Source organism: Takifugu rubripes, chromosome 5, assembly GCF_901000725.2.
Source record: "Takifugu rubripes chromosome 5, fTakRub1.2, whole genome shotgun sequence".
Taxonomy (NCBI): Eukaryota; Metazoa; Chordata; class Actinopteri; order Tetraodontiformes; family Tetraodontidae; genus Takifugu; species Takifugu rubripes.
Genome location: NC_042289.1, coordinates 7,920,920 through 7,945,454, shown reverse-complemented (window position 1 = coordinate 7,945,454; position 24,535 = coordinate 7,920,920). Strand labels below are relative to the sequence as shown.

Genomic DNA, 24,535 nt, shown 5'->3' with positions numbered 1-24,535 from the left:
CCATGATCAACATCTTTTGGAGCCTGATTAGGAGCTTTTTACCCACTTCCAGCACACTAACAAACCTACATGCGTGTAAGCTGTAGAAGGTTACAACAGGAAAATCCCCAACCTTCTGCAACAACCAGCCCAGGTGACTGGAGGTAAACAGAAGAGCAGTTGTGCCAGTACCAGCGTTGGGTAACTGGTTCTGAGTCAGATCTTGCGCCAGTCCCAGTCTGACTGCCTGTCTGTCTTGATGGACCTACTCCTGAAGGGGCCGTTGTTCATGCAGGGCTAGGTGCAGCTCTCCTCGCTCAGCAGGGTCATGGAAAGGTCTTGGTTGTCTCTGCCTTTCTATCTTCTTTGAGTAAAACTCGGGGATTTACGACATCATGGAACTTCAGAGCAGATTAAAGTCATTGCTCAGAATTAGCCACATGCTACGTCTAAGTTAAATGTTAAATTCAAGCTCCTACTACAAAATGCTAAAATGCCCACATTAGAGGTTAAACCTGAAGGTTTATCACTTTTGAGGACTTGAAATGTTTTCTTCTTTTTGCAATATTAGAAACTTTTCCCATATCGACAGAGAATGTTGGCATTCTAATGCTTATGAACGTACAGTAGATCCTCGATAACTGTTTGAATATTAACTGCAGTGGGGATTCAGTGAAGTAGGCCTAGACTGCCCCCTGGTGTTAGAAAAGAAAACGTCAAGCAAAACCTGCACTTGTCCTGTTTGTATAGTTCTTTAATTGTGCTTAAGGAAGCATAAAGTTTAATGTGACTAACATATATGCTTGATATTTAGTATCAGACACTGGCATTCAGAAAGTCAACAACTAGATGTACAGGGTGCGTTTACTCCACGTGACCGGTAGGGGGAGCTGAGGTTAAAGTAGGAGCCAGTCGTGGAGTTGCATCAGTTTCAATAATAGTTGAATCCTTTTCCAATTTAATCACATCAAGTCAAGAAAAAGCCAGGAAAATCGGTAAGTGTCATGAACATTAAGTTCTCAATTTATTCTGCTTTATAAAAAACTTTTTTTTCCCTAAATTTAAATACAATGAAAATGTCCATAACACCAGAAAATGTCAACACACCAGGTGCAAATGATGGATAATTATGAAGATGGCGCTTCATCAACACCGACTGCATTAGGTGATGTGTGATTAGATAATCGGATTTATGCATCCATTTTTGAAAGTAACGACCCCATTCTGCTTCCATCACCCGTGATATGAAGCTATGTTAATGTAACCACCCACAGAATGGTCACGATTATCACCAAACATAATGATGATGACTCCTCTTAGCTAATGGGCCAAATGGCGACTATGAAATGTGTCAGAATACTGTAAACTTCATTTTATAGAGATATAAAGCACAAAAAGGTACTAAAAGCCCTTGAATCAAAAAGAAACCCGGTTCACACAAAAACACTCATGATGTAATATGGCAACAACATAATGGAAATGAGGATGTCTGTTTATTTCATGTCACAACAACAAGGATAAATATTCCTAATATTTTATTTATAGCTCCCAGGCACAAATATGGTTAATGTCTCCTGGAGTGATTCAGCGCTGATATTTTAGAAGGTTTGAATGTTCCTAGACAGCATCATTAGTCCGTGTGGGGCTTAACATGATCTTTATATCAGTTGTTGTTACAAGAACTAGTTTAGGAGCTAAAGTGAGGCCGTGAATACGAACCCGGGGAGATTGACTAGAGGCGATCATGTGTTAGCAGCAGAGTGTGGACATGTTGGAGATGTGCAGTCCTGAAAGTGTCCTGTTGACACATCAGGACAGCTTTAGCCCAAAGAGTGCTGCTTTTTCAGGTTCTCTCGCCTCGCTCTCTCCTCCGGAGTTCTTCGGTACCAGCTCCTGTGAACAAAGAGACAGCATCAAAATGTGAGGGCTTTAAATAATTTCTTTGCTCAACTGTGTTAGAATCAGAGGTGCGAGCACAGTGGACAGTCTGGGCGTACAAAAGCTCACCCTTGCTGGTTGAGTTGGCCTGTCGGGGGTGAGGTTTGGCTGGACTTGACTCTGAGAAGAGAAAAACAAACCTTTTTTCCCCCCGGAATAAAAAGCCCTAAACAGTAATTGTATCTGAAGCTTGCAGCCACCTGTTTGTTGTGGGGCTCTTTGGCTTCTGCTGCATCTTCCTGGCCTGTGCGGGAGAGTCGACCACCCTGACGGAGCATCGGAGACATCACGTCCAATCGCTTTAAACAAATTTAAAATGACCTTAACGCCTGTCAAACCCGGCGTACCGTTTCTTCCTGTCCAGAGATCTCTGTGTGGCGGTGGACAGGATCACTCTCTCCTTGGGACATTTGGCCTTCTCCTGATGGACACCATGAACAAAGAACAAATTCAAATGAAGTTTCTACTCAACGGGCAGAAGTTGAAACCTTGTTTTTCATTCTTTCGCTGTCATTCAATGTGATCCCTGTCTACTGGGAGGCTGCTAGTACCATTCCTCGCAGCTTCCGCTCCGCTCGGAGCTCCCGGTCCTGCTGCAGCAGTGCTAATCGATCCCCCAGAGGCAGCACGAAGAAGATGTCATGGATGTCATAGAGGGCTGCGCGGAGCTGGGGCATAGAACACAAGCATCTGTGAGCCTGAAGAACAAGAGAGCTCTGCGGTCTGTCGACGCTGACATCCTCACCTGGGCTCTGACCCGCTCCTGCAGGGAGTGATCTTGTGCCGAGCAGGCGCCTCTGTTCTGCGCTTCGGTCCGGAACGATCGGATGAACTCCTGCGTATCCTGAACACACGTATGCAGGCCTTTGTACAGGTTTGGTGGAGCTTCGGAGGGATGCTTTTTTCAATTAAAGAGGGAGCTCACCACGATGGTTTGGCTCAGGTGTTTAACCTTTTCTGTTTTAAGGAGTCTGCGTGTGAGAAAACCCCGGATTAGTGCTCCGATTCGACAGAACGCTCTCTGCTGCTCTGGTGTCAGAACCTGGAGGACACAGTGGTGGGGGAAAACACTCGTTCTGTCGGGAACACACACTGTATTTGCTTTTGATAAATACACACCAGACTCAACCTCGCCCGCGGTTTACCGACGGCCCACGAAGACCCTAACAGAAAAACAGGGGACTGGACAGAGGGAGGGGACACCCTGGACTTTACAGGACTGGGAAAACCTGGAGAGAGAAACAAATTCTTTCTGTCCAGATCTCAGACGATGCACGTGGTCACACTTACACAATTATGGACTGTGACGTATTGTCCTCTGAATAAATAGAGTGAACATATAAAAAGCTAACGAATAAAAGTACATAAACATGCAAGTAAGCGATGAATCTACCTCTGCCAGGTGATCGCTCAGATGGTGTGCAGATTGGACTGAGTCCTGAACCGGAGGGGCTCACCGTATGACCCCTGTCACTCGTCCTCCCACAACCATCGCCGCTCATCTGCTGCACACATTTCTGCTCCATCAGTCGTCTCTCCGTCTCCTGAAACTCCTTCATATGTGCAGTGCACAAGCATCAATGTTAATCATCCTATTTAGTGAAAATTAAAAATACATACATTTCTCAGCTGTTGGTTAAACTTTGAGGCGTAAATAAACAAGGCTCCTACTTCTAATGGCGTGTAATGGTGCGGGTCTACATCCTCACCAGGTGGAGGCGCTGTTGCGCTTTCTCCTGCTCAGCCAGCAGCAGAGACATCTGCAGGGCATGTTCTTCCTCCAGACGCCTTTGCATGTCTTCCAGAGCCTGGACTCTCCTCTGCGTCTCCTCTGTGTTCAACGATATAAAAATGAAATAGATGATTTATGCATGTCACCTCTCACTTCACTGCTTTGATGGAATCCATCCGTCTTTTGTGAAGTGCTGTTAGGGTTGAGAGGTTACTCATTTCTCACTCACACTGAGGGGCGATTCAGTGTCTCCGTTGAGCATTTATGCTATAAATCCTGCAGCTTTAGGGGAAACAGCCATCTAATACGTTATCCTATTCAACCCTCAGTTTAAGATGATGGATTTAGGGGGAAAACAACACTAAAATACACAAATCATTGGAAAACTCACCTGTCTGAATGTCCTGCAGCAGAGTAGCATCAGGAGTGATGTGAGGCCTCAGCAGAGAGGGTGAGGGGTTTTCCACTTTATACGTCTGGCTTACAGGGGCTGCAGCAGAGCGCCGGCTGGGAGGCATCCATGTAACTCCGACCATGAAGCGAGGAATCCTCTCCTGACTGCGGCCCACGTGTTCTGCTCTGGAATGGGAGCTACGCAACTGGCTGTCCAGTGTGTGGCAGCGCCGGCGAAACCCCGGAAGCAGATGATCCCGGCGTTCCTTGGGACTGGTGTCTGAGGCTCCAACAGGACTGAGGGACTCCTGCGTTGGACTGGCACCGCTGTGGCTGGGGAAGCCATTTCTGCTCCTGCTGACGCCGCCCACATCTTCACTCAACGCCAACTCTGTGGCCCCTGGCGGAGGTTCTGCCACAGCCAATCCCACCCCCGACCTCCCTGGGTTCCTGGGGATGAGGTCTGCTGGCCCAATGGGGAAAGAAATGTGAATATTGCCAGTGGACACTGGCCGTGGTCTGCGTGGGCGGGGACGGGGACGGGGGCTGCTGCTGTTCTCAAATGCCAGGAGGTGAGTATAGTGGTCAGGCTGCTGGGGTGTACAGTCACCCAGAGTCGGGTGGTGGGGTGGGTGCTGAGGTAGGCCTACGGGGCTGTGCTGCAGACTCAATCCAAACTCAACAACGGCCCCTGTCCTCTTGTTCTCCTGCTGAGGCGTCGGGCTTCCGTTAGCCGTGGGCACACTGGAGCCCTGCTGACTCTGTCCTTTCTTTACACACTTCTTCGACCTCTTAAGGAGGCTATCCACGCTCATGTCATCCTCATCCTCCTCCTCCTCTTCCTCATCACTCTCCACCTTCACGACCTCCAAACCATTGCCAATGGGCATCTGGGAGGATGGAGGAGCAGGCTGATCATGGGACTGAAGGCCAAATCCTGGATCACTGGGGGGTCCAGGAGAGTCTCCAGAATCTTCACTTGGGGCCTGTCAGGCATCATTAACACAAACCCATTTCAGATTTGTGTTCCCTCTCAAAGTCCCTCTGTGAGGGGTGCTGTGTTACTGACCTGAGCCTGTCCCCGTATGACCTGGCCCTGGGCCGAAGGGGTTTCCCTCTGCTTTTTCTGCCTCTTCGCCTCCAGCTGGACCGCCTGATGTCTGAGCTCACACATCTCACTCTGTTGCTCTGCGTTCAACTGGGGGAGATTTAAACATTTAAATATAACAATGTCTTATTCAAAGTGTTTAACAGCCACAAAGGGAGAGAACTGAACCCAAACATGGAAAAGTGGGTCATGAAGCTGGACCGCATTTGCTGGTTAAAGTCTTGAGAGGAAAAACCAAGTCACTTTGTCACGAACCGCGAGGAACTAATTGTTCACGAGTCACTGGCAGGAATCTCCTGACCGACTTCATGGTGCTGCTAATCGATCGACTGCCACCGACTGCTCATCTAAAATGAACCCGACAGCTCGAGTGGTTCAGCTGTATGAGCCAGCAATATTCTGTCATTATGAGGCTCAGAGGTGCAGGTGACACATGTTCTGAGGGAGAAAAAGACCCGAATGGATATTTCCTTGGGGTTTTTTTTGTGTGTTTTTGTTCTTACCAGTGGTGAAAGCACAGCTCTTCCACGGAAACGGATGAGCGAATGAGGCTTGAGGGCCCACTGTGGCTCACATGTCTTCTTGAATTCCTCTGACCCCTTTAGTCGGACCAAACTCCGCAGACAGAACTCCTCGTAACTCTCCATCTCAGAACACCCGCGCGTCCAAGCTGGGACTGGAAAACATCCACCATGTAGCTTCTTTGAACAGCTGTTTAAATTAGAAGGGGACAATATGGAATCAGGTGAAGGGTCAGGACAGCTTTAACTGGATGGGACCGGACTGGGCGTGTGCCGGACCACAAGACCTAAACTGGGACCGCAGGAGGACGAGGTGGAGACATTCGTGCAACATCGGCGGGTTTGTGCACAGTGATTTCTAATCGCACTCATCACATTCCTGTCATTCCTCCCTATCAACCCTGCAGCTAGCTAAGAGTCATTTCCGGGCATGCGAGTGGGGGCTTTTTATTAATCAATAGGACCCATCTATGAAAGCTGGCTGTCAGCAAAGGGATGTTAAAATAGATACAGTCACACTGGGCGTTAGCCAATGCGCCTTCCAGTTGTGTTCGTAGAGATTTAAACCCAATCGGAATATAAATAGCGTTTACAGGAAAGCTCATTTTCAGAAACTAGATCTACTTCAAATTGAGTAGGTTTGATTGCAGCATTCCGATGCTACAACCGTAGCATCACAGCGATTAGTTACAATGTCAAAGCAAAATAATTCATAAATAAAAGGGGAACAGTTTCATTTGAATATAGGACTCTGGCGGACGCGTATATATAAGATAAATGTGAGGCAGCCGCTAATTTGAGTCTCGTTTTGGAGCCAGTAAAGCCGTTTTCATGGAGATGTGTGCTAGGTTAGTGACAATTGACGCCCAAACGCGATGTCTTTCTTACCTTCACAGAGGTGAAAATGTTATATTTCCGTCGTCCAGCTTGCAGCTGTTAAAAACGCATAGACGCTGCTCGCAAACTACATAATTTGTCTAAGATAAGGACCTTATTCCCCCCACGATTCCGCTCTCTGTCTCGGGTTGCTCCATCACCGGGTTGCACTCTTCCGGCCTCCAACAGCGCCTCCTAGCAACAGCACGTCGGTCGCGTCCCAATACAGTGAGCGACCTCCTTACATCAACTTGTCCTGAGGTTTGAGTACATTATTCTTAATATTATACACAATAAATATATTTATCGATATATGTTACAGGTTATGGTTTAATTCTGACGAACATTTTTTTTGTGAAAACGTCATGTAGGAAGCAGTGACAAGGGGTAAGACAAGAGCTAAATGGAACGCTATATTTGTCCAACGCCATGCTTGACTCTTTGTTATAGATTTCCTGTCCTATTGCCTTGTTTATTAAAGACATGCATGTCTAAAACTGCTCATTTCATATTACCTTGACTTAACTTTTGCATTCCAGTTATTACATTTTAATTAGGTCATCATGTGTTGTACCTTTTAGGAGTTGTGTTTACTCACCATGATTTATACAAATTGTAGTATTTTCTTTTTGATTTGAAAGGGGAGCATGGACAATAATCCTTTCATCAATTGATTTGGTCATATGAAATCTCACTAAACGATGCTGACTATTTCAATAATACCAATAGTTAGTGGGCTCTATAACAAATGCTCTTATTTCATATTTTGTGATCACACAGAGGTTATGCTCAACATATTACAAAGGTTGTTTTTGTTGTTGTTTTATTTTATTTTCTGATATTTAAAAAAGAAGTGTCACGATAACCCTCTCCAGAGAGCCAGTGTTTAAGAAGCAAAGTGGTGTTTTAATCATAATTCTTCTTTAGGGTGATCAGGCAACTCTGCATGTACTGGCTGAGCAAAGCGCACATTTTCCTTGTTGTCTTGAAGAAGAGCTTCAATGTCACTTTCTGCAAAAGTTCTTTTCCTGGCGTCCTGTGATGAAAGATAAAGATCATGTCAGATCAACATCAAGCCTTATACATTTGATCAAATGCTCCAAGTTTACCTCGAAGGACAGGTGTTTCACCCCCACACAAGCTGTGGACTGCTCATAACACAGGACTATATCCAGACGTTTCAGCTCTTGACTCAACAAAGCTGAGTGGATCTGCTCATAATGAGAGCCTGGATAGATATTTAATGCAGATTATTAGTTACGGGGTAAAATAATATATTGTATTTAGGCAGACCACTATTGTTATTTTGCTCTTACCTAATAAATCCATGCAGGAGGACTTTATTTTGTCTTCAGGCACCTGTTTGTAGGTCAGCAGATTCTCACACACATCCCCACTGATGAGCTTCTCAACGACTCTCTGTCTCTCTTCAGCAGGGACGTCCTTCATTTCTTTCTCAATCGCTAGACAGCAGGTTGCATATATGTTTATTTAGTATTGGCGCCTTTAAGAAAATCAGAATGTTTCTAAATATAAAGCAAAGTGGTTGAAAAATTCCCCATTCAAACCCCTCAGGGGTTTTAAACTGCTGATCCGTGCTCTACAATGAGCTGCAAAGTTTTTCTCATACCTTTAGCTGTTGCCAGACAACTCTCACAATAGGCATCTGTTACAAAAGGAAACACTCAGACCAACTCAGGGTTTGGTGAAGCACAAATAGATATGAAGAGTATTGCTTTGTTTACTTACGGCGTTCATCGGAATGCACAGGAAGAACAAAGCCCGCATAGATTACAAATAATATGATTTTCATAGTGGGTCGGTAGGTAGAGCAAACAGGGAAAACACCCTAGACAAAGAGGCAAAGAGCAATAAAGTTTAAAAAAAAGGCTTGTCTTTCACATAAAGTGGTCACATGACAAACAAGGACAAGGGGATCACATCACCTTCATTCCACAAATGACAGGCGACCAGTTTGTCAGGTTTTGTCTTCCGTTGCGAGAGCTGAATAACTGCTGGAGTTTTAGCAGTAAATAACAATATTACAAGATTTGCTGCAAGGTGCAGTTTTTAACCACGGGGGATCAAAAGGGGGAAGGGGGTGAATACCTAGGCCAGTGATTGCAATATTTGACTATTTTAAAAAAAAAAATCATTTGTTGGCCAATGAAAGGGGTTGTATGATTATACCAATCTGCAGGCTAACCTAATTGATATTTTACATATCTTGTAACGAATTAACGTTGCTGTACTCTTCGGTGGCCGCCGGGTGTCGCTGTTTAACACGCTCTGGACATTTTTACCTTGGAGGGCTCAACGCGTGCGTGTGACGTCATCGACGGCGTCTCAAACGGAAAATATGACCGCGTGCGGGAAAGCCGAACGTTAGAGCGAGCTCCTTCTCCCCCCCCGTCTGGTCCTGTAGATGTACAACTTATTTGGAAGCGTCAAGACAACAGAAAGAAAGAAAATCTGCGGCGTTTCCCCGGCGTTACTCAGCAGATAAAGCCACCATGTGAGTAGTATGAACTCCTGCGTTTAGGATCACGTTTATTTCACTGGCGTTGCCCTCAGCTGTCAAACCAAGCTAGGCGTCATCTCTCTTTTACGGTTTATTGGCGACCTGATGCTAAGATGAAGATATGTCCTTTAATGTTCATCCAACTCGTCCTTCCTTTTTTGATGCTTGTTTTTGTTTTGTTTACATCTTAAGAAAAGGCATAAACTTACTTCAGAGGCCGGTAGAAGCGGGGATACAGAGTTTGGCTTGTGTTTGTGACCAGAACAGTAGCTGTAGCTGCTATGCTAATGTCTTCTTCTTCTTCTTTTTCTTCTTCTTCTTCCGTCTTTATTTAACTCTGCGGCAAAAAGTGCCACAGTGAAGGTGATGACAGCATTTCCTGTTCACAAACCCACCACAAAGAGCTGCAATACGGTTCTCAATGAAAAGCAACGTGGCATATTTATATTAAAGCAATAGTAAAGTATTGTGTGTTTGTCCCCCCCATCACAACATTAAGTGTTAAGCCACTTATGTTGCACAAAACGTACGAGTTCTGTGATTAACGATTAAACTGGTGGGTTAACGTTTTTACAGGTCATGTTGTTACAACTACTCCCTTGTGAGTTTTAGCTCTTGCATTCATTAAACTGCTTTTTAAGCTCAGCCAACCAGCTCAGGTGAGTGACCTCCAGAAGTAAAGCAGGGCCAAGTCAGTAACTACGCTCCGCACGAAGTGTTTGTTGAAATGCTTCAGAATTAGAGGGCATGTGAGCGATTATGAACAGCGAGCTTTATTTCCAGGCAAAGACACTGTTGCCATTGTGTTTGACACTTGATGCGGTCTCAACCCCCGTTTCATGGCGAGTTGGGTTTTTTTGGGGCTTTCTGAGATGCTCTCAGCTACCAACTGAATCTGTCTTTCCTGTTCACGAGTGGTTCCGCTGGTTTGTCTCTGGCTCATTGATTGTTCAGCTGCTTCCTTCATACTTTGACGCCTGTGCTCCTGCAGCAGTTGATGCTGCTGTTAATATTTGCCTGCTCATCATCTCTAGTTGATGTATAACTGCCGCCTTTTGTTTTCATCTCTGACAAATCCTTGCGTTGCACTTTTAATACGCTCAACAACTAAAACTCCAGTTGACCTCTTGGCTTCGCTTGCTTCACTTGTCTGGGGGCAATAAAGGACCAGGCCAAACAGCCTTTTACACCATTTAGTTGTTGTCTTTGGGCCCCTGGTAATACAGGCACTGTTTGGATTCTCTAAGCTCTCATCTATGCTGATCGGATGTGTTTACGTTTTTAAGAAGGGCATCTTGCAGTTGTGGAGTCGCCTCTGGAGCCCTCTGAGCCGCCTACAGGCCGTCCACCAGCAGGGGGCGCCCCGGACCCGTTTGTTGATGGTTGGTGTCAGACTTGGGTACAACTATTTTACACATTTTCCCAGAATATTTGGCGCTTGGCGGTTGTGTGACACTGACTGCAAACATTTCTAAATGCAGAAGAAAACTATGTGGTAACATGACTTTGCGTTAATTTAGAAAAAAACAAAACCTTGTGCATCTATCGGGCAGTTTGTCAGATGCACACTCTTCATTACTGTTGGACACACAGTAAACAAGTACCTGCTTGTACATCTGGAAAGATCCACCAGGTATGCACCAAAAAAAGGGACGTTTACATCAATAGTTTCGGTCTCTCCGCTGTCCTGGCCTCTAATTACTAGAATCTAAACTAAAATGCTGCTTTAGTGGCAGTTCTGGACCCGGGGCTCCAGTGTTGGACCCTGGCCTCCAGCTCCCTGCACCAGTGCCGCTCTCCTCCAATAGATTTGAAGTGCGCGGCCCGGCCGACAATAGATCCCGGCGGTGGGAGGATCAGCCCGGCAGTGGGAGGATCAACTCGCCTGCGATCCTTCTGGCTTTGTTACGGTCGGGAAGCCATTTTGGAAAGCTGCTTGTTGTGCTCCAGCGGAACAGTCGGAACCTGCGTGCAAACTTTTGTGGTTCATTTTTCCCGATCCGAGCGTGGTGTCGATGATCATCCGGTCCGCAGCGATGGACCATTAAGGTTTTGTGCGTCGGGCCGCTGGCGGAAGTTGGCGCAGATTTCCCCCCCCCAGCTTGGATTATCCTAATAATAACATACACGGACTGTGAGCGCGCGGGCAAGTGTATATGTTAAATGACTCAATCATTTCCCATACATTAAAACCAGGCTGCGGGTGTTCTGCTGTGAATGCGCGAATGGGTTTCTGTGGTTGAGATTTGTCCTTGCTGGGCTCCTTTACTTCCAGACCCTGACCTTATATTCCTGGGTGATGCGACACATTTCCGCGTTCATATGCCTGAATTATGATCATCAACCCCAGCAGTGCGCGGAATGTTTTGGATCGATGTAAAACGCGTGCGTGGATCCTCCGTCGGGGGGTTGTCCGGTGACAATCCGGTGCTTTTCTAAACGCACGCCGTCTAAATTTGGCACGGAGCAACGCGAGACTGTTTCGGGGGTTCTATGTCATCTGCCTGGACCTTATCAGCAGTTATTATTACACCGGTCCGGGCAGAGCTGGGGGGGCAGCCCGGGTGCGTGAAGGGCCCAGCCAGGACCAAATGTGTCAGTTGTTGCTGCTCAGACTGGGGGGGGGGGGGACTGCATGATCTCTAATTGTTGAACCTGTCTGCTTAGGTGTGAGCTCAAGGCAGGAATGCCTTTGATATTCCTGAGGAGGAACACCAGCGTGGTCTTGGGACTGTCCTGGTGCTGAGTCGGACATTTCAAATGGAATCCCGGCGAGTTTGAATGACTTGGCCTCAGATTTGAGGGCGATTATATGGTCCGCAGTTCTAAGGGAAGGTCATCTGTCTTCTCTGCTGCACGGGCTTGACTTCTCCTTTAATCCAGGAGATGAATCTTAGTTGTCCTGCTTATCTGGCCGCTCTGAAGCAGTTGTTTCACGCTTGGTTCCTGGCTCTAAACTGACCTTCCTTAGCTTCCAAACTAGCTTTGCTTTGTACAGATTCTGGCAGTATCGCGGCGAGCACATTTGCCTGTTTACAAACTGAAGCGTCCGCTCTGGGAACCAGTGCTCCCACACCAGTTGTTTCCCGCCCATGGCCTGGAGCTCGGCCCCACCCCTCACTGTGGTGCTTGTTTCGTAATACCGTGGCGCTTACAGCACTAGTCTCCACCGACACCGTCTGCTTTCCTTCAGCGGGAGAAGACCGCCGTCCTCCCCGCCTGCGGTTTCCTGCCCTCTCCGCCGTCCGTCCCGTCTCCAGCGGCGTCCGGAGCCTCCCGACAGAGCCAACATGCAGGAAGAGGTCGGCCAGCTCCGTCCGCTGACAGTGGCTGTGTTGTGTTGTTGGTAAAGGGCACGTCCAGCAGCTCGTTAGGGGCCTGCCCGTGTGTGGCGGAGCGCAGCAGAGAGTCAGGGAGCTCGACTCGGGGAAGGGACAGCGAGTCTCGGCAGAGTTTTGTCGTCGTCGCGGTCGCAGTTCGACTTTTGCCTGTAAATTCCAACTTGAGCTCACAGCAGAACCGAAGCGGCAGGCTGAGCAATGTGGTTTTGTGCCCCCGCCGTGAGCGCGGGTGGAGGGTTTCTGTGCTTGTTTGTCCTCGTCCAACATGTCCGTCTGAGCTAAAAGTTGCTGTCCTTTGCGTCCTGACTGTTGCAGTCTAAACAAAGAAGAATGACCATGGATTTTTCGCAGCTGCACACATACACACCCCCACAGTGTGCTCCAGAGAACACCGGATATACCTATTCTCTCAGGTGAGACCCCTCCGCTGTGCAGCCCCGGTCTGTCCGAGGACATTTGAGTAATCTGCTGCCTGTCGCCGTCTCACAGCTCAGAGAATTAACACGGAACAAAACTGAAAGCTGAACGCGTCCCTGACAAACCTGCCGCTCTTATTTTCTTCAGTCTCAGCGCTTGAATTGTGTGTCCTCGTGGTGGCTTTCCTCTCCGAAGCGTCTTTTTACTCTTCATATTTGTTATTTCTGGAGATTACTACTTTGCAGAATCGTCCCACACTACTTTGTTCAAGGTTACTTTTTATTACGTTGGCTTTAATCTTTGAGGTTTTGGAGTCGGTTATTCTGTCAATCCTGTGGCTTCAGTGACTCATCTCCATGATTCAGCCCGTGCGCGTGTTTATGTAGTTTTGTGGCTCGCAAAGCCTGAGCTGTGGTTGGTGAAACGCAGTAATCTTTCCTGTACTGCCAACCCCTCCCAGTTCGCTCTTTATTCATGCATCGTTGTGCTGAGCTGCTCATCACAGAAGGTGGGGCAGACTAAAGAAGCTCGGGCAAGAATGTTTGTCTTACCCGGCGACACTCCTGCTTTGACAAGCTGTAAATGAACAAACACACATCATCAACACCTGTTCTACAGTCTTGATGATAATTGGAAGAAGCTACAACTTCATGTATAGCAGGCTAGCAGCTAGCCAACACCAGTCCTTTTGTGTTAGCTGTAGTGGAGGTATCCAGTTCTGTGTGGTTTTCGTATTGTCCCACTAAAGATTTCAGTTCATGTTTTTTTCTTTCTTTATCCTTCTTCTTAACAGAGGTAACATAAGTCGAAAGGCTTCTTTGATTCTGACAAGTAGACCGAAAGGCTCAAACAGGCTAATTGTGTTCCCTGCTAGCTTAGAAGCTATTAATGACCCTCAACCCAGCCTTGATCCAAGGATTACACTAAGAGTTTATGATTCTTGACCAGCTAGGTGGTTTTTATTAGCGTGTGTGTGTGTGAGTGAGTGTGTTACACTAAGTGGTTAATGAGTCTTGGCTCTCCTGAGAAACTCGACTCTGTGAAAGCTACCCTAAGGCACATGTATTCTCCCAGCTTATATTTCTGCGAAAAAACTAAACTGTTGCTCAGTAAATATTGTTTTAAATAAATCGTCTGCTAGACGGCTGATCTCTGCAGAGGTGTGTGTCGCCTGCAGCGTGCAGACAGGCGAGGGTCGGGTGACAGAAAACCGTTGGCCCATCTGTTGTCAGAACTCAAAGGAGCAGTGGCAGCTTCTGTGGCGCTGAATAGTCCAGGAATAAAAGCAGAGAAGAGGTCAGTCTTGTTCTGCTTCTGCCTCACACATACCAGAGAGGTCCGGGAGCACAGACCACCCAGCTGGAATTCACTACGATATCGCCAGTGTGCGTCCAGTCCTCATGTTTCTAAAATGCTTTTGGCAGCTTTAATGTCTCAGAAATAAAGCTTCAATATTTTGAATGTGGCTTTATGTTCCAACACTGCAGTACAAACATATTCTAGTCGTGTGCTCAGTCGCTTTAATACACTTTAACACATACGCTTTGGTTTACGAGCATGAATTAGGACTAAACCGCCACGGAAACGAGTCGTACATCATTGTTGAGTTGTGATATTTCAGGGGGTTTGTGCAGATTTGTTGTACTCTGAACGTTGAGCTGTTGCAGTTGTGTTGACTCGCGTAGCCGCATGCATATTTGATGGTTGTAGAAGTGGGTCAGTGGGGCTGGGCGACAGCACAGGGTTCTAGTTTAAGAAAGAACGCTGCACTGATTACAGTCAGGACATTTGCAATTAGCTTTGTGTCAAGTTAATGAAATGTATTTAATGGTGGAGTGGAGAGAGCAGATCCTCCAGCAGGAGCACGTGGGACGTGACACCGCAGTGTTCCAGGAGAGCGCGGCTGCCAGTTGTTCTGCTGCAGCTGTTGGTTCTGTACATCAGCAGAGGGCTGATCTGCATGTGTGGTGTTATTGTAACCCAGATGCACGTCGGTGTGTGTAACAGGGCTCCTGTTGTGCATTACATCTTCTGTCCACTTGGGACAGTTTCTGAGTGTGTGACAGCAGGTGAGAGGGTTCAGAAAGGGCTGTTTGGAGGAGGAAAAGGTGGGACAACTGCACTAATCCTGGACACAGGTCTGTCTGAGACCCAGCTGTGGACACATCGGACGTTGAAATCCACGCCGTCTTTGCTCCCTGTACCCTGTGCAACCAGGGCAATTTTTACTGCTCCTATCTGTTTATGTGTAACCAGATAGGAAAAGAATGTCTGTAATGTAAATGTTAGAGCTGAAAACACAGTAGCAGATAAGTCCCACATGTTTTCCAGGATTTTACATCTGATGTTTTGTCTGAATGACTTCAGAGTGAACGCCAAACGCTGTGGTCCTGTGAAAAGATTCCAGGGGGAGAGTGAAGCGGCAGTCCTGGCAAACATCTACAGTTGTTTTTTAATACAGCCTATTGTCATTAAAAATAATAGCATTGCGTTTTTCTGCCCGTATCCTCTTTGGATCTCATGTATGGCCATTGTTCTCATCATGCAAAGCAGGCAGAAGACGGGTGGGTGGGTGTCAAGTCCCTCAATGGTGACAGGCCCCCCATGCAAACTGGGCAGCATGTGCAGAATTCCACCACAACATTGTCAGTCATGTTGCTCTGTAAAATGAAGGAGACAACAAATGAACTGTGCTTCACCGACGTGTCGGACGTGTTGTCCTGGTTTGTGGTGCAGGCATTGTCAGATGTACCCACAGAGAGTGGGAAGACTTTCAAAGCTCTGCTGTTATGTAAGGAGAGATTCCGGGAAGCTGAATGTCAGGATGGAAGCGCCTTCTCTCTCTCTCTCTCTCTCTCCCAGCCCCTGTCTCTTCATCTCTTTCTTTTTCACTTTCTCTATTTTTATCGCCGATGTGGGCCGAGGGAGCCGCCCGGGAGAGGCAGCATTCCGATCAGTCCTGATACCCACTGACGGGAGGCTCCAGATTGGTCCAGTATTCATTTTCCTGGACGGAGGGTAGCAGAAGTCGGCTTCACTGTCGCTCCGGTCCTGTGTTCAGAGCAAAGCCAGTCCAGGCAGAGCGGTGACGAAAGAACGTAATTGGCTCTGCGTTGGAGCGTAATCCTCGGAGTTTAGCGCGAGGGCCAGCCAGTCTTACACACATGCACACGTGCACGTACACACATCAGGGCCGGATGGCAGATTGTGCTCAGTGTAGCGTTGATGGGTCTGGCCGTTGCCCTTAGGAACACTGACTGAAACCGCACCGCTCTTGTTTACACTGGGAGGGGCCGCCCTTGTCAAGTGCTAAACAGGAAGCTGATCTTGTCCTTCCTTTTCATTCACCTTTATCTGCATGTCTGTGAAGTTTATTTTGTCTTCACCTAATGTGGACGAGGGAATGCACTCTGTTAGCATGTTAGCGTGGGTGAATGTGTTCCTATATAACTTTACATATATGACCCTAATTTTTACAACTTTCTAGTGCTTTTGCACATAGATCTCTATTTGATTTTTATCTCAGTGGACCTTTTTCTTTATATTCCTTATATTTGATTGCTTTGGGGTGTTTTCTAGTGCTTATTTGTCCAGTTTTCCAGATACATAATCTTTTGTCTCCCATGTGAGTGAGTCACTTCCTGTTGGGCTTCCTGCTGGTGAACATCAGCTCTTTAAATATTTCGTTGTTGATTTAATTTTATAGTATACTGTATATAACATTTCTGTTCGAGGATTAAATGTTATGCAATCACTTTTATTTAAAAAGCATAGTCATTTCCCTGGATTTCCCCCCACTTTACTGACCCTCTGTCTTGGTTTCAGTTCCAGCTACTCTACAGCTGCCTTGGAGTTTGAGCAGGAGCACCAGATCGCTGCTGTGTACGAGTCGCCCAGAATGTCACGGCGAAGCCTGCGCCTACAGACCGGTGCAGGTCATTACGCCAGTGAGAATGTAGCTGACTTCTCCCTGGGTCAGAGCACCACCAGGAGAGAGACGAGGTAAGAGCAACAACACGTGTGTGACCCTCTCTCCTCCCCACAGTGCTCAGCATGCCTGTTATTTCTCCTCTGCCTGCAGTTTAACTCCCTCCTTGTCTTTTCTACCTGCTCTCAGGACGCTGCGCAGTAAAAAACAGCAGTCCAGTTCTGGCGGCCTGTCTTTGTCTCTGAGCCAGGCTGCCACACCAAGGAAAACCCTCTCCTTCTCTGCAGTCAACACCCCAGTCAGCAGCGGCATCGTTGAAGAGAGCAGCGCTGTGACAGATGCCGCTCTGCTCACCGGTCTGGAACAGTCCCGCCTGAGACAGCGAACGGTCACCACAACAAACACCTTCAGTTGTGTGGACGGACACTCGGGTGAGTTGTGAAGAACATGGTATAACCCAGGTTCAATTAACCGGATTAACCGGCCGTGCTGCTCTGTCTCAGGGAGGAGAATCTGCTCCGACCACAGATCAGGTGTCAACGGTGACACCGGCACATCAAAATCCCACTCCTCCATCGCCAACGGATACATCTGCAAAGACTGCTCTTTTCACTCTCAGAAGATTGATTCCTTCGTCGCGTCGTCACCTCAGCTGGGACGAGCTTCCTCCGACATTCTGTCCTCATCGTCATCGTCGCCTTTCACGAGTATATACTCCAGAGACCGAAGTCAGAGGAAAAAGACCGGTGAGGACCTGCAGCTGCTCTTCTATATGTTAACTTTATTCACACAGATGCGTATAAAACATAAGCACTTGTCACTATAAGAGTGTGATTGTGTCTCTGTCAGGTGTCCTGAGGTCCATATGCAACACATGTGTCCGCTACAGCAAACAGAGCCTGGCTCCGTTCGTGTCTCTGCTCACCGTCATCTTCAGCAGTGTGGTCTGGCTCGGTTCACAGGCCCGGGCCTCGACTGGGAAAGGTAAACTATGTCAGTGTGCTGAGTCATGCTCTGATTCACAGGAAGGGATAACAAGAGGGTCAGTTCCTTCTTCTACATCTCCTCGCTCTCATCTTTCCATATCCCCTGTTTTGTTTCTCCAGCTGTGTCTCAGCCATGTTTTTGGACTAACTGATTGTATTATTGGGGCTGATTTGTCCGCAGGTGTTCTGGCCGCATTTACAACCTCAATGAGACAAGCGATGTCCTCCAGCTTGGTCCAGCTGCATCGGTTTAAGGAGAGCACTCTGCACTGGTTTATGGGTGACAGGAGCGGTGACTACGAAGAACGAGGTACTGGCTTCTGTTTGTAACTTTGACTGCTTTTAATAGTAAACTGATCTGCTCCTACCAGTCATTCTGATGCTATGTGGTTTTGTCATGATAGTGGCATCTCACTCAAGTTTCTGTGGAAGCATCAATGTGAAGGGCCTGATGACAGAAGACGCAGCCCATCTTAAACTCAACGGCTCTCTGTGTAAGAAACTGTCGAGCAAACCACATGATTTGCATACACCGTCAGCCATGAGTGACAGGCTCAATTATGGGCGTGACCTGTGATCAGAGGGCGTGTGAACCACATTCACTGCTGTGCAGACTGTTGCGACATGTTACTTGACCTCTAAACCGCCCTAAACTTACTGACTGACTCAATTGGCTTCTTTGAGATTTTGTCATCCAACTCACTATAAATTTAAATGTGTATAAATTACACACTCTATCCAAATTAAGTGGAGGTTTTGCTTATACAAACAGCTTAAGTGCACAGAGAAGATCGTGCACAACAGTCTGCTGTATTAAAAACAGGACCTAAGAATTATTATGCAGCACTAACAGTTTATATGCATTTCATTTGACCACAAATGAACCCTATTAAGGAACTATTTTGCTGTTATCTGGAGACCTGTTTGGGCTTTATTTAGCTTTGCTTATTCATTTATTATTTCATTTTTAGCCCTTTTGTTTATTTGCTGAGTTTTCTTTTTTGGTTATTATGCCTATTACTATTCATTTACACACAATTTGCTTTTGTGCTTCTTTTGTCTTTGGTTTGTCTGCTCTCCATCACATGCACGCGCAGGCGACGACTGTAAAGGGAAGCAGCATGCAGAGACACACAGCAGCCTCCACTCACAGTCCTCCAGGCTTCATCACCTGGCAGGGGCACTGTGGAGCGTCCTAGCTTACGCAGGTTAACCAGCTCCTTATTTCACTTAGGGAACAGCCTGTAGACAGACAGCACAGCCCATAATCGGTAGAGATGAGTGGGGCCATTGATAAATATATCCTGTTTCATCCTATCTTTTAGGCCATTGCCTCCTCCGGCCGGGTCACTGTGTGGTGAGATCAGGAAAAGTGTTGGGCTGTGGGGCTGTGACAGCTTTCCAGAGCCTGCTTTCACTGCTCTGGATGTTTCTGACAGCTCCAGGTTGGTACAGGTTTATCTTAGGAGTGCATCATCACCGTCTTGCACATGTTTGATGGCACTCATGCTCACTTTCCGTATGTATTTCATGGTCATTAAATGTCTACAGTGAAGGCAGTGAGGAGACTCCTGTGGTTTCTGGCAACAGGATGGTACCAGCTGGTGTCTCTCATGTCTGTTTTCAATGTCTTCTTTCTCACACAGTAAGAGAGCATGTTATATTATTTGTCCATGCAAATAATAACGCTTCCTCTGGATTCAGTTTCTGTTTAGTTACCAAAGATAAAGAAGTCACATATCTGTAATGGATCTGGACCGATGGTCTCATGTTACAAGTTTGATATAAATTTATTTGAGCCGAGCTAACCCTCTATTCTTAAGTTAACTGAAATAGTCTTTTAAAGCATTAAACGGTAAAATGGAAGTAGTTGCTGCCCCCATGTGGACAAATATGTCTCAGATGAGCCTGGTCTCCAGCTCTTGAATCCAAGACACTTTCTAAAGCACATGTTGTTCATTTGTTGCTGTTCACCTGTTTTCAGGTGCCTTCCCAGACTCTGGAGGCTTCTGCTGTTGCTTTTGCCCCTTTTGCTCCTGCTGGGTGAGTTTATGCCAACGTGCAGCGTTATATTTTTGTGCCAGCTGTGACCCATTTCAGTGAGCACATGCAGAGGAGGTTGAGTCTCAGTGGGGACGGGAGATGTCCTGACTTGCATGTATGCTGCAGATTTAGGCCAAAGTCTCCCTTTTAACCAAGTATATTTAAGTATGCCCCGATCCTTTGTGATTATATTTTCCCTATATGGTTTGTAATTGAATCTTATGAATAAATGAATTTACGATACAAATGAAACGGTAAGGCTCTCCTTTGTCAGCTATGGGTTTTTGGGCTTTTTTAAACATTTACCTGGTCACACATTGACCTGTTTTGTATGTATGAACTTGTTTCTACTTTTGTTCTCTGTACAGCTTTGTGGTTTTGGGGTCCGTCCTCTGCTGCCCTCCTTGCTTACCTTCCAGCCATCAATCTGACTGAATGGCGCCCAGTTTCTCCTCTCACACTCTGGTATAACCTGGTGCCCACATCTGTTTCGACACCAGAGACCCCGATTGGGCAGACCCCAGCAACCCCAGCATCACAAATACCTGTAAGAGGCACAGATACAACTGCAATTACAGTGTTTCTAAATGAATAATTTTGATTTGTACATGAAGACTGTATTTTTACGCATGATTATTTAAGCATTTTCTTCCTCAGTCCGTTCTCCCCCCTGTGGCTCTCACGGGTGCGGACTTGGAGCGGCTGGAACGTGTAGAGCGCCAGCTGGCTCTGCTGTGGGAGCAACTTCAGCAGAGAGATCATAAACAGGACGAGCGTCATGGCAACATTTTGGGGCTCTACAACACCTTGAAGGAGCAGCTCCACACTCAGACGGACAGGGAGAGTCTGGGCCTATGGGTGTCCTCACTGCTGGACCAGAGAGTTGGCGTCCTGCACGGAGAGCTGGAGCAGGAACAGACACGAAGAGTTCAGGTAAGGATCCAAGGGTTAGAGATGGCCCGCTTCACATGCTTCACATTCACTGTAATTCTCCGCTCTTCTGTGCTCTGCAGAGTGAAGAGCAGCAGGAAAGACTGCAACAGGGTCAGGCCACACGGTTAGCTGCGATAGAGCTTCTGCTCAGCACTCTGGCTGCCAGAACTCAGGTGTGTAGAGCTGGTTCACTGCCCCCTCCTGAGGAACAAACCAACTGCAGATGCTGTAAATCTTTGATAGAGTTGATAATGCTATTATTAAATAAGTGCTCTTGAGGGTGCCAGAAAATAGTTTATTTCCATATATTTGTGTACATCGAGAGTGTGTTCTGTTCGTGGTCCTGCTATCTTTATGAGACTCCTTTGTGTGATCTGATGAGATTTGACTGATATCTTGTAGTCTTTAAACGTCATTGGCTTTAATAGTACTTCTATTGTCTGAATGGATTCTGGTTGTTTTTGTTGGTACTACAGGAATCGGCCCTAAGCGTTTGTTTTAATCGCCTGTCACTTTTCCATGCCTAATTTGTGTGTTTGACAGGAGGTGCAGCAGAGGCAGAAACTGTCTGAGCAGGAGAAACAGGAAAGCATAAAAGAGGCAGCGTCTTCAGCAGCAGAGACTCTTCCTCTCAGGTACAACCTGGAAGTAACCCTGATTTAGTTGAGCTTTATTTAAAGCCCAGGGTTTGACTGCTCACATGTCTCTCTTTCCCTCAGTCTGGCTGTGAAGCAAGAAGACCATGATGCTTTGCTGGTGGAGGTACAGAGACTTGAGGCAGAGCTGATTAAGGTCAGGCAGGACCTGCAGGGCGTTGTGGGATGCAGGGGCAAGTGCGCACAGCTGGACACACTTGCACAGACGGCAAGTAACGAGTAACAAGTTCCAAGTTTACGGCAAATGTAAGACAATGATGACATGTGTGCATCTTATTCTCCCCCAGATATCAGCCCAGGTCTCAGCTCAGGTACGGAAGGAGTTACAGACCCTCTTCTTTGGCAGCAGCGGGACAGGAGAGCTTCCTGAGTCTCTGCTCCACTGGCTGTCGCAGCGCTATGTCAGCACACCTGACCTGCAGGCCTCGCTGGCCTCGCTGGAGATGGCCATCTTGAGAAACGTGTCCCTGCAGCTCGAGCAGAATCGCGCCACAACCCTCGGTGCAGCCGAATCCCAGGCCAAGACCATTTTTCACACTGTCAGTGGGGCTGTCCAGCACACGGCTGCTGCTGAAGGGCTGACAGAAGAGGTGAAGATGTTACTGGCATCATTAGCTCTGAATAAACCCTTTATCTAAGACTCCGGAATGCTTCATCTTGTGTGTTTTGGTGTGTCCCCCAGCACGTGAAGATTATGGTCCAGAACGCTTTGCGGCTCTACTCTCAGGACAGGACAGGCCTGGTGGACTATGCCCTGGAGTCTGGAGGTAAGAATCACAGCAGTGTTTCTTCTCTAATCTAATGTCCATCTGTTATGTACAGCAGACCTTGGTATTAGTCTGGCTTGAGGTGTCAACGGGAGAAAATCGGGCTGTTTCATGTGTGTTACAGTCTGTCGCCCTACGTGGAGATGTTTCTGTTAGCATTAAAAATAAAGTTTCCTCTAAACTGACATGAACCGGTTGAGGCGCTCTGCCTGCCCATCTTTGAGCACAACACAGTTCCGTCTGGCTCATTCCCCCGGTGACAGATGGGTGTAAGATTGACTTCTCCTGTAAACCTGCAGGGGGCAGCATCCTCAGCACTCGCTGCTCTGAGACATACGAGACCAAGACGGCCCTCATGAGTCTTTTTGGCCTTCCACTGTGGTACTTTTCACAGTCTCCACGTGTTGTTATCCAGGTGAGCGTCGCCATTATAGAAACCACCCTCATAGTTAAGCTGGGTCTCATATTCAGTAAATACCTTCCTCTCCAGCCTGATGTGTATCCAGGTAACTGTTGGGCATTTAAAGGCTCCCAGGGTTATCTGGTGATTCGCTTGTCCCTGAAGATTGTTCCAACATCCTTCTGCCTGGAGCACATCCCCAAGACCCTCTCTCCAACTGGAAATATCACCAGTGCCCCGCGTGACTTCACTGTCTTTGTAAGGATCTGAAACCTCACGGCTGATTATTTAACGTTGAGCAGCCGAGCACTGATGGTCAATGTGTCGTACAGGGTCTGGATGACGAGTACCAGGAAGAAGGGAAGCTGCTGGGCCAGTACACCTACCAGGACGACGGGGAGGCGCTGCAAATGTTTCCGGTTATGGTAACTGAAGAAGCTTTTCAAACCTGGTTTTTATAAGGGACAGTTTAATTGCAGCAACATGGTTTGATTGTTTTCCTTTTTTTTCAGGAGCAGAACGATAAATCGTTCCAGGTCATTGAGGTGCGGGTTCTTTCTAACTGGGGGCATCCAGATTACACCTGCCTGTACCGTTTCAGAGTGCACGGAGACCCCCAGCTTCAGTGAACCGACCGCTGACATAAAACCACATCGCATCCTTTCTGTACATAGCTCCCACCAACCTCGTACCCGATGCAGACTGGACAGCCCAGAAAGTTTGTGGATGTTTTTTAATGAAAGATATGAAGGAGTCAGAAGCTAGATTGATACGGAATGCGCTCAGAGTGAAAACAGGAACGTCTGCACGTGGACGGTGGGTGTTGTCATCCCATGAGAGGAATAGGACTGCTAACGATGCTGCACCCCCGTCTCCATATATGATTGAAGGAATCTTGCACTGACTAATTCAGCCAGTAATGGATGGATGGATTGAAAAGACTTTTTAAAGATCCAAATCTACCATTTCTCCATGTGTCAGCACACCCTGATTTATTCTTTTATCCACTGTTTATGTTCTTTTAAGAGGATTATTTTCAGGAGAAAAGCCACTGCATCTTTGCCTCCATGACTGTCCACAGGCGTCAGGATTCTGGAGCGTCATGCGGGACATGAATCATTCTTTCTCATAGCCATACCTGCTTTTTTTCCCGTTGTGCTGAACATGTTACATTTTTTAAGGGTTTGCTTTGACAAAATTCGACCTTTAACAATATATATAACTGAAGGTCATTGTGTTCAGAGTATAGGCGGCTCTTCACGTATAAGTGTATAAGTTAAAGCTCAAACGTACACTTTTCCTGTTAAATGCATCCCCGAACTGCATGAAATTGTGCTTCTGATGGTCTGAATTCTGTGCCTGGAGATCAAATATATAACAATACACAGCTTTTGCAATAGACATTAATTATCAGTACAACTGCAAATGAGCTAATTTTCTGCTGAGTCTTTCAGGACCTCATAATGTTGGTTGTAAACGTCCTCTCCACATGAGCTCCCTCTATTCTGAACCTCTGGAGGAATGTATCCTGTATATTTGTTTATAGTTGGTCCTTTATATTGCTTTTGTCAGTGTTGCTTTATAAAGAAAATCACTGTTAGGTATCATTGTCGTATTATCACCATTTTTTTTGTTTTTTGGGGGGTATTGTGACAAGATGCACTGTAACAAATATTTAGTGGCACGTCTTCAGTTTGTTTTAAAGGAGATATGGGGGTGTGACTCATCCGTTTTGGTCACAAATACACGAAAAGTGTCATTTGTAATATAATTTGAGAATTTTATTTATTAGCAGGTCAGTTAGTAACTGCAAAATATGATTTATTGCAATGTATATTTTGTCAAACGCTGTTCAGTGCATTTTGAAACCATCTCGGGACATTTTTTAAGATAAATGGCTATTTTTGTTCAGTCATAAAATGACTTAACTGCTTTGGAATATATTCCAATAAAGACTTTAATTTTGAACTCTGGATAACAAAATGTAAGATGATGA

At 46.6% G+C, this 24,535-nt stretch overlaps 3 protein-coding genes across 14 annotated transcripts; 1 reads left to right on the top strand and 2 right to left on the bottom strand.

Moving 5' to 3' along the window:
- Positions 1–1,453: 1,453 nt before the first annotated feature.
- On the bottom strand, positions 1,454–6,745 carry LOC105416443 (centriolar coiled-coil protein of 110 kDa-like). Its single transcript, XM_011603931.2, has 14 exons — positions 6,560–6,745; positions 5,654–5,861; positions 5,112–5,240; positions 4,041–5,028; positions 3,627–3,748; positions 3,311–3,470; positions 3,037–3,146; positions 2,843–2,959; positions 2,663–2,761; positions 2,469–2,585; positions 2,265–2,338; positions 2,118–2,183; positions 1,987–2,037; positions 1,454–1,872 (listed from the first exon to the last, which is right to left on the bottom strand). The coding sequence occupies exons 2-14, from the start codon at positions 5,795–5,797 to the stop codon at positions 1,800–1,802; spliced, it is 2,250 nt and encodes a 749-aa protein (XP_011602233.2). The 5' UTR covers positions 5,798–5,861; positions 6,560–6,745; the 3' UTR covers positions 1,454–1,799.
- A 608-nt stretch (positions 6,746–7,353) lies between these two features.
- LOC105416444 (uncharacterized) lies at positions 7,354–9,428 on the bottom strand. Of its 5 annotated transcripts, none has more exons than XM_011603943.2 (7): positions 9,278–9,340; positions 8,494–8,562; positions 8,297–8,396; positions 8,178–8,213; positions 7,864–8,010; positions 7,657–7,775; positions 7,354–7,583 (listed from the first exon to the last, which is right to left on the bottom strand). In XM_011603943.2, the coding sequence occupies exons 2-7, from the start codon at positions 8,497–8,499 to the stop codon at positions 7,458–7,460; spliced, it is 534 nt and encodes a 177-aa protein (XP_011602245.2). In that variant the 5' UTR covers positions 8,500–8,562; positions 9,278–9,340; the 3' UTR covers positions 7,354–7,457. The 5 variants fall into 5 exon arrangements, with proteins under 5 accessions (XP_011602245.2, XP_011602243.2, XP_029691956.1 ...); XM_011603941.2 differs by lacking the exon at positions 9,278–9,340 and adding an exon at positions 8,851–8,956 and having other exon boundaries at positions 8,494–8,559; XM_029836096.1 differs by lacking the exon at positions 9,278–9,340 and adding an exon at positions 8,851–8,952.
- sun1b (Sad1 and UNC84 domain containing 1b) lies at positions 8,927–24,507 on the top strand. Of its 8 annotated transcripts, none has more exons than XM_011603938.2 (23): positions 8,927–9,062; positions 10,355–10,450; positions 16,652–16,828; positions 16,944–17,185; positions 17,258–17,500; positions 17,604–17,738; positions 17,922–18,050; positions 18,145–18,234; positions 18,838–18,948; positions 19,066–19,185; positions 19,292–19,385; positions 19,725–19,783; positions 20,152–20,330; positions 20,441–20,716; positions 20,797–20,889; positions 21,260–21,351; positions 21,436–21,580; positions 21,660–21,962; positions 22,055–22,139; positions 22,439–22,554; positions 22,630–22,797; positions 22,872–22,964; positions 23,052–24,507. In XM_011603938.2, the coding sequence occupies exons 3-23, from the start codon at positions 16,725–16,727 to the stop codon at positions 23,166–23,168; spliced, it is 2,994 nt and encodes a 997-aa protein (XP_011602240.2). In that variant the 5' UTR covers positions 8,927–9,062; positions 10,355–10,450; positions 16,652–16,724; the 3' UTR covers positions 23,169–24,507. The 8 variants fall into 8 exon arrangements, with proteins under 8 accessions (XP_011602240.2, XP_011602239.2, XP_011602242.2 ...); XM_011603940.2 differs by lacking the exon at positions 8,927–9,062 and adding an exon at positions 12,725–12,822 and having other exon boundaries at positions 10,433–10,450; XM_011603936.2 differs by lacking the exons at positions 8,927–9,062; positions 10,355–10,450 and adding exons at positions 10,768–11,117; positions 12,725–12,822.
- The last annotated feature ends 28 nt before the right edge of the window (positions 24,508–24,535 follow it).

What these genes read in the sequence shown, in the direction of transcription:
- LOC105416443 (XM_011603931.2), bottom strand. Translation starts at nt 5,797, where the DNA reads ATGGAGAGTTACGAGGAGTTCTGTCTGCGGAGTTTGGTCCGACTAAAG. An exon ending in TCATACGGGGACAGGCTCAG is followed by an intron (nt 5,029 to 5,111) that starts GTCAGTAACACA and finishes GATGCCTGACAG; the next exon opens with GCCCCAAGTGAAGATTCTGG. An exon ending in AAGAGCCCCACAACAAACAG is followed by an intron (nt 2,038 to 2,117) that starts GTGGCTGCAAGC and finishes TTCTCTTCTCAG; the next exon opens with AGTCAAGTCCAGCCAAACCT.
- LOC105416444 (XM_029836096.1), bottom strand. Translation starts at nt 8,883, where the DNA reads ATGACGTCACACGCACGCGTTGAGCCCTCCAAG. An exon ending in CTGTCATTTGTGGAATGAAG is followed by an intron (nt 8,397 to 8,493) that starts GTGATGTGATCC and finishes CTCTTTGTCTAG; the next exon opens with GGTGTTTTCCCTGTTTGCTC. An exon ending in TGAAACACCTGTCCTTCGAG is followed by an intron (nt 7,584 to 7,656) that starts GTAAACTTGGAG and finishes CTTTCATCACAG; the next exon opens with GACGCCAGGAAAAGAACTTT.
- sun1b (XM_011603932.2), top strand. An exon ending in GGATATACCTATTCTCTCAG is followed by an intron (nt 12,823 to 16,651) that starts GTGAGACCCCTC and finishes TCTTGGTTTCAG; the next exon opens with TTCCAGCTACTCTACAGCTG. An exon ending in TGCAAATGTTTCCGGTTATG is followed by an intron (nt 22,965 to 23,051) that starts GTAACTGAAGAA and finishes CTTTTTTTTCAG; the next exon opens with GAGCAGAACGATAAATCGTT.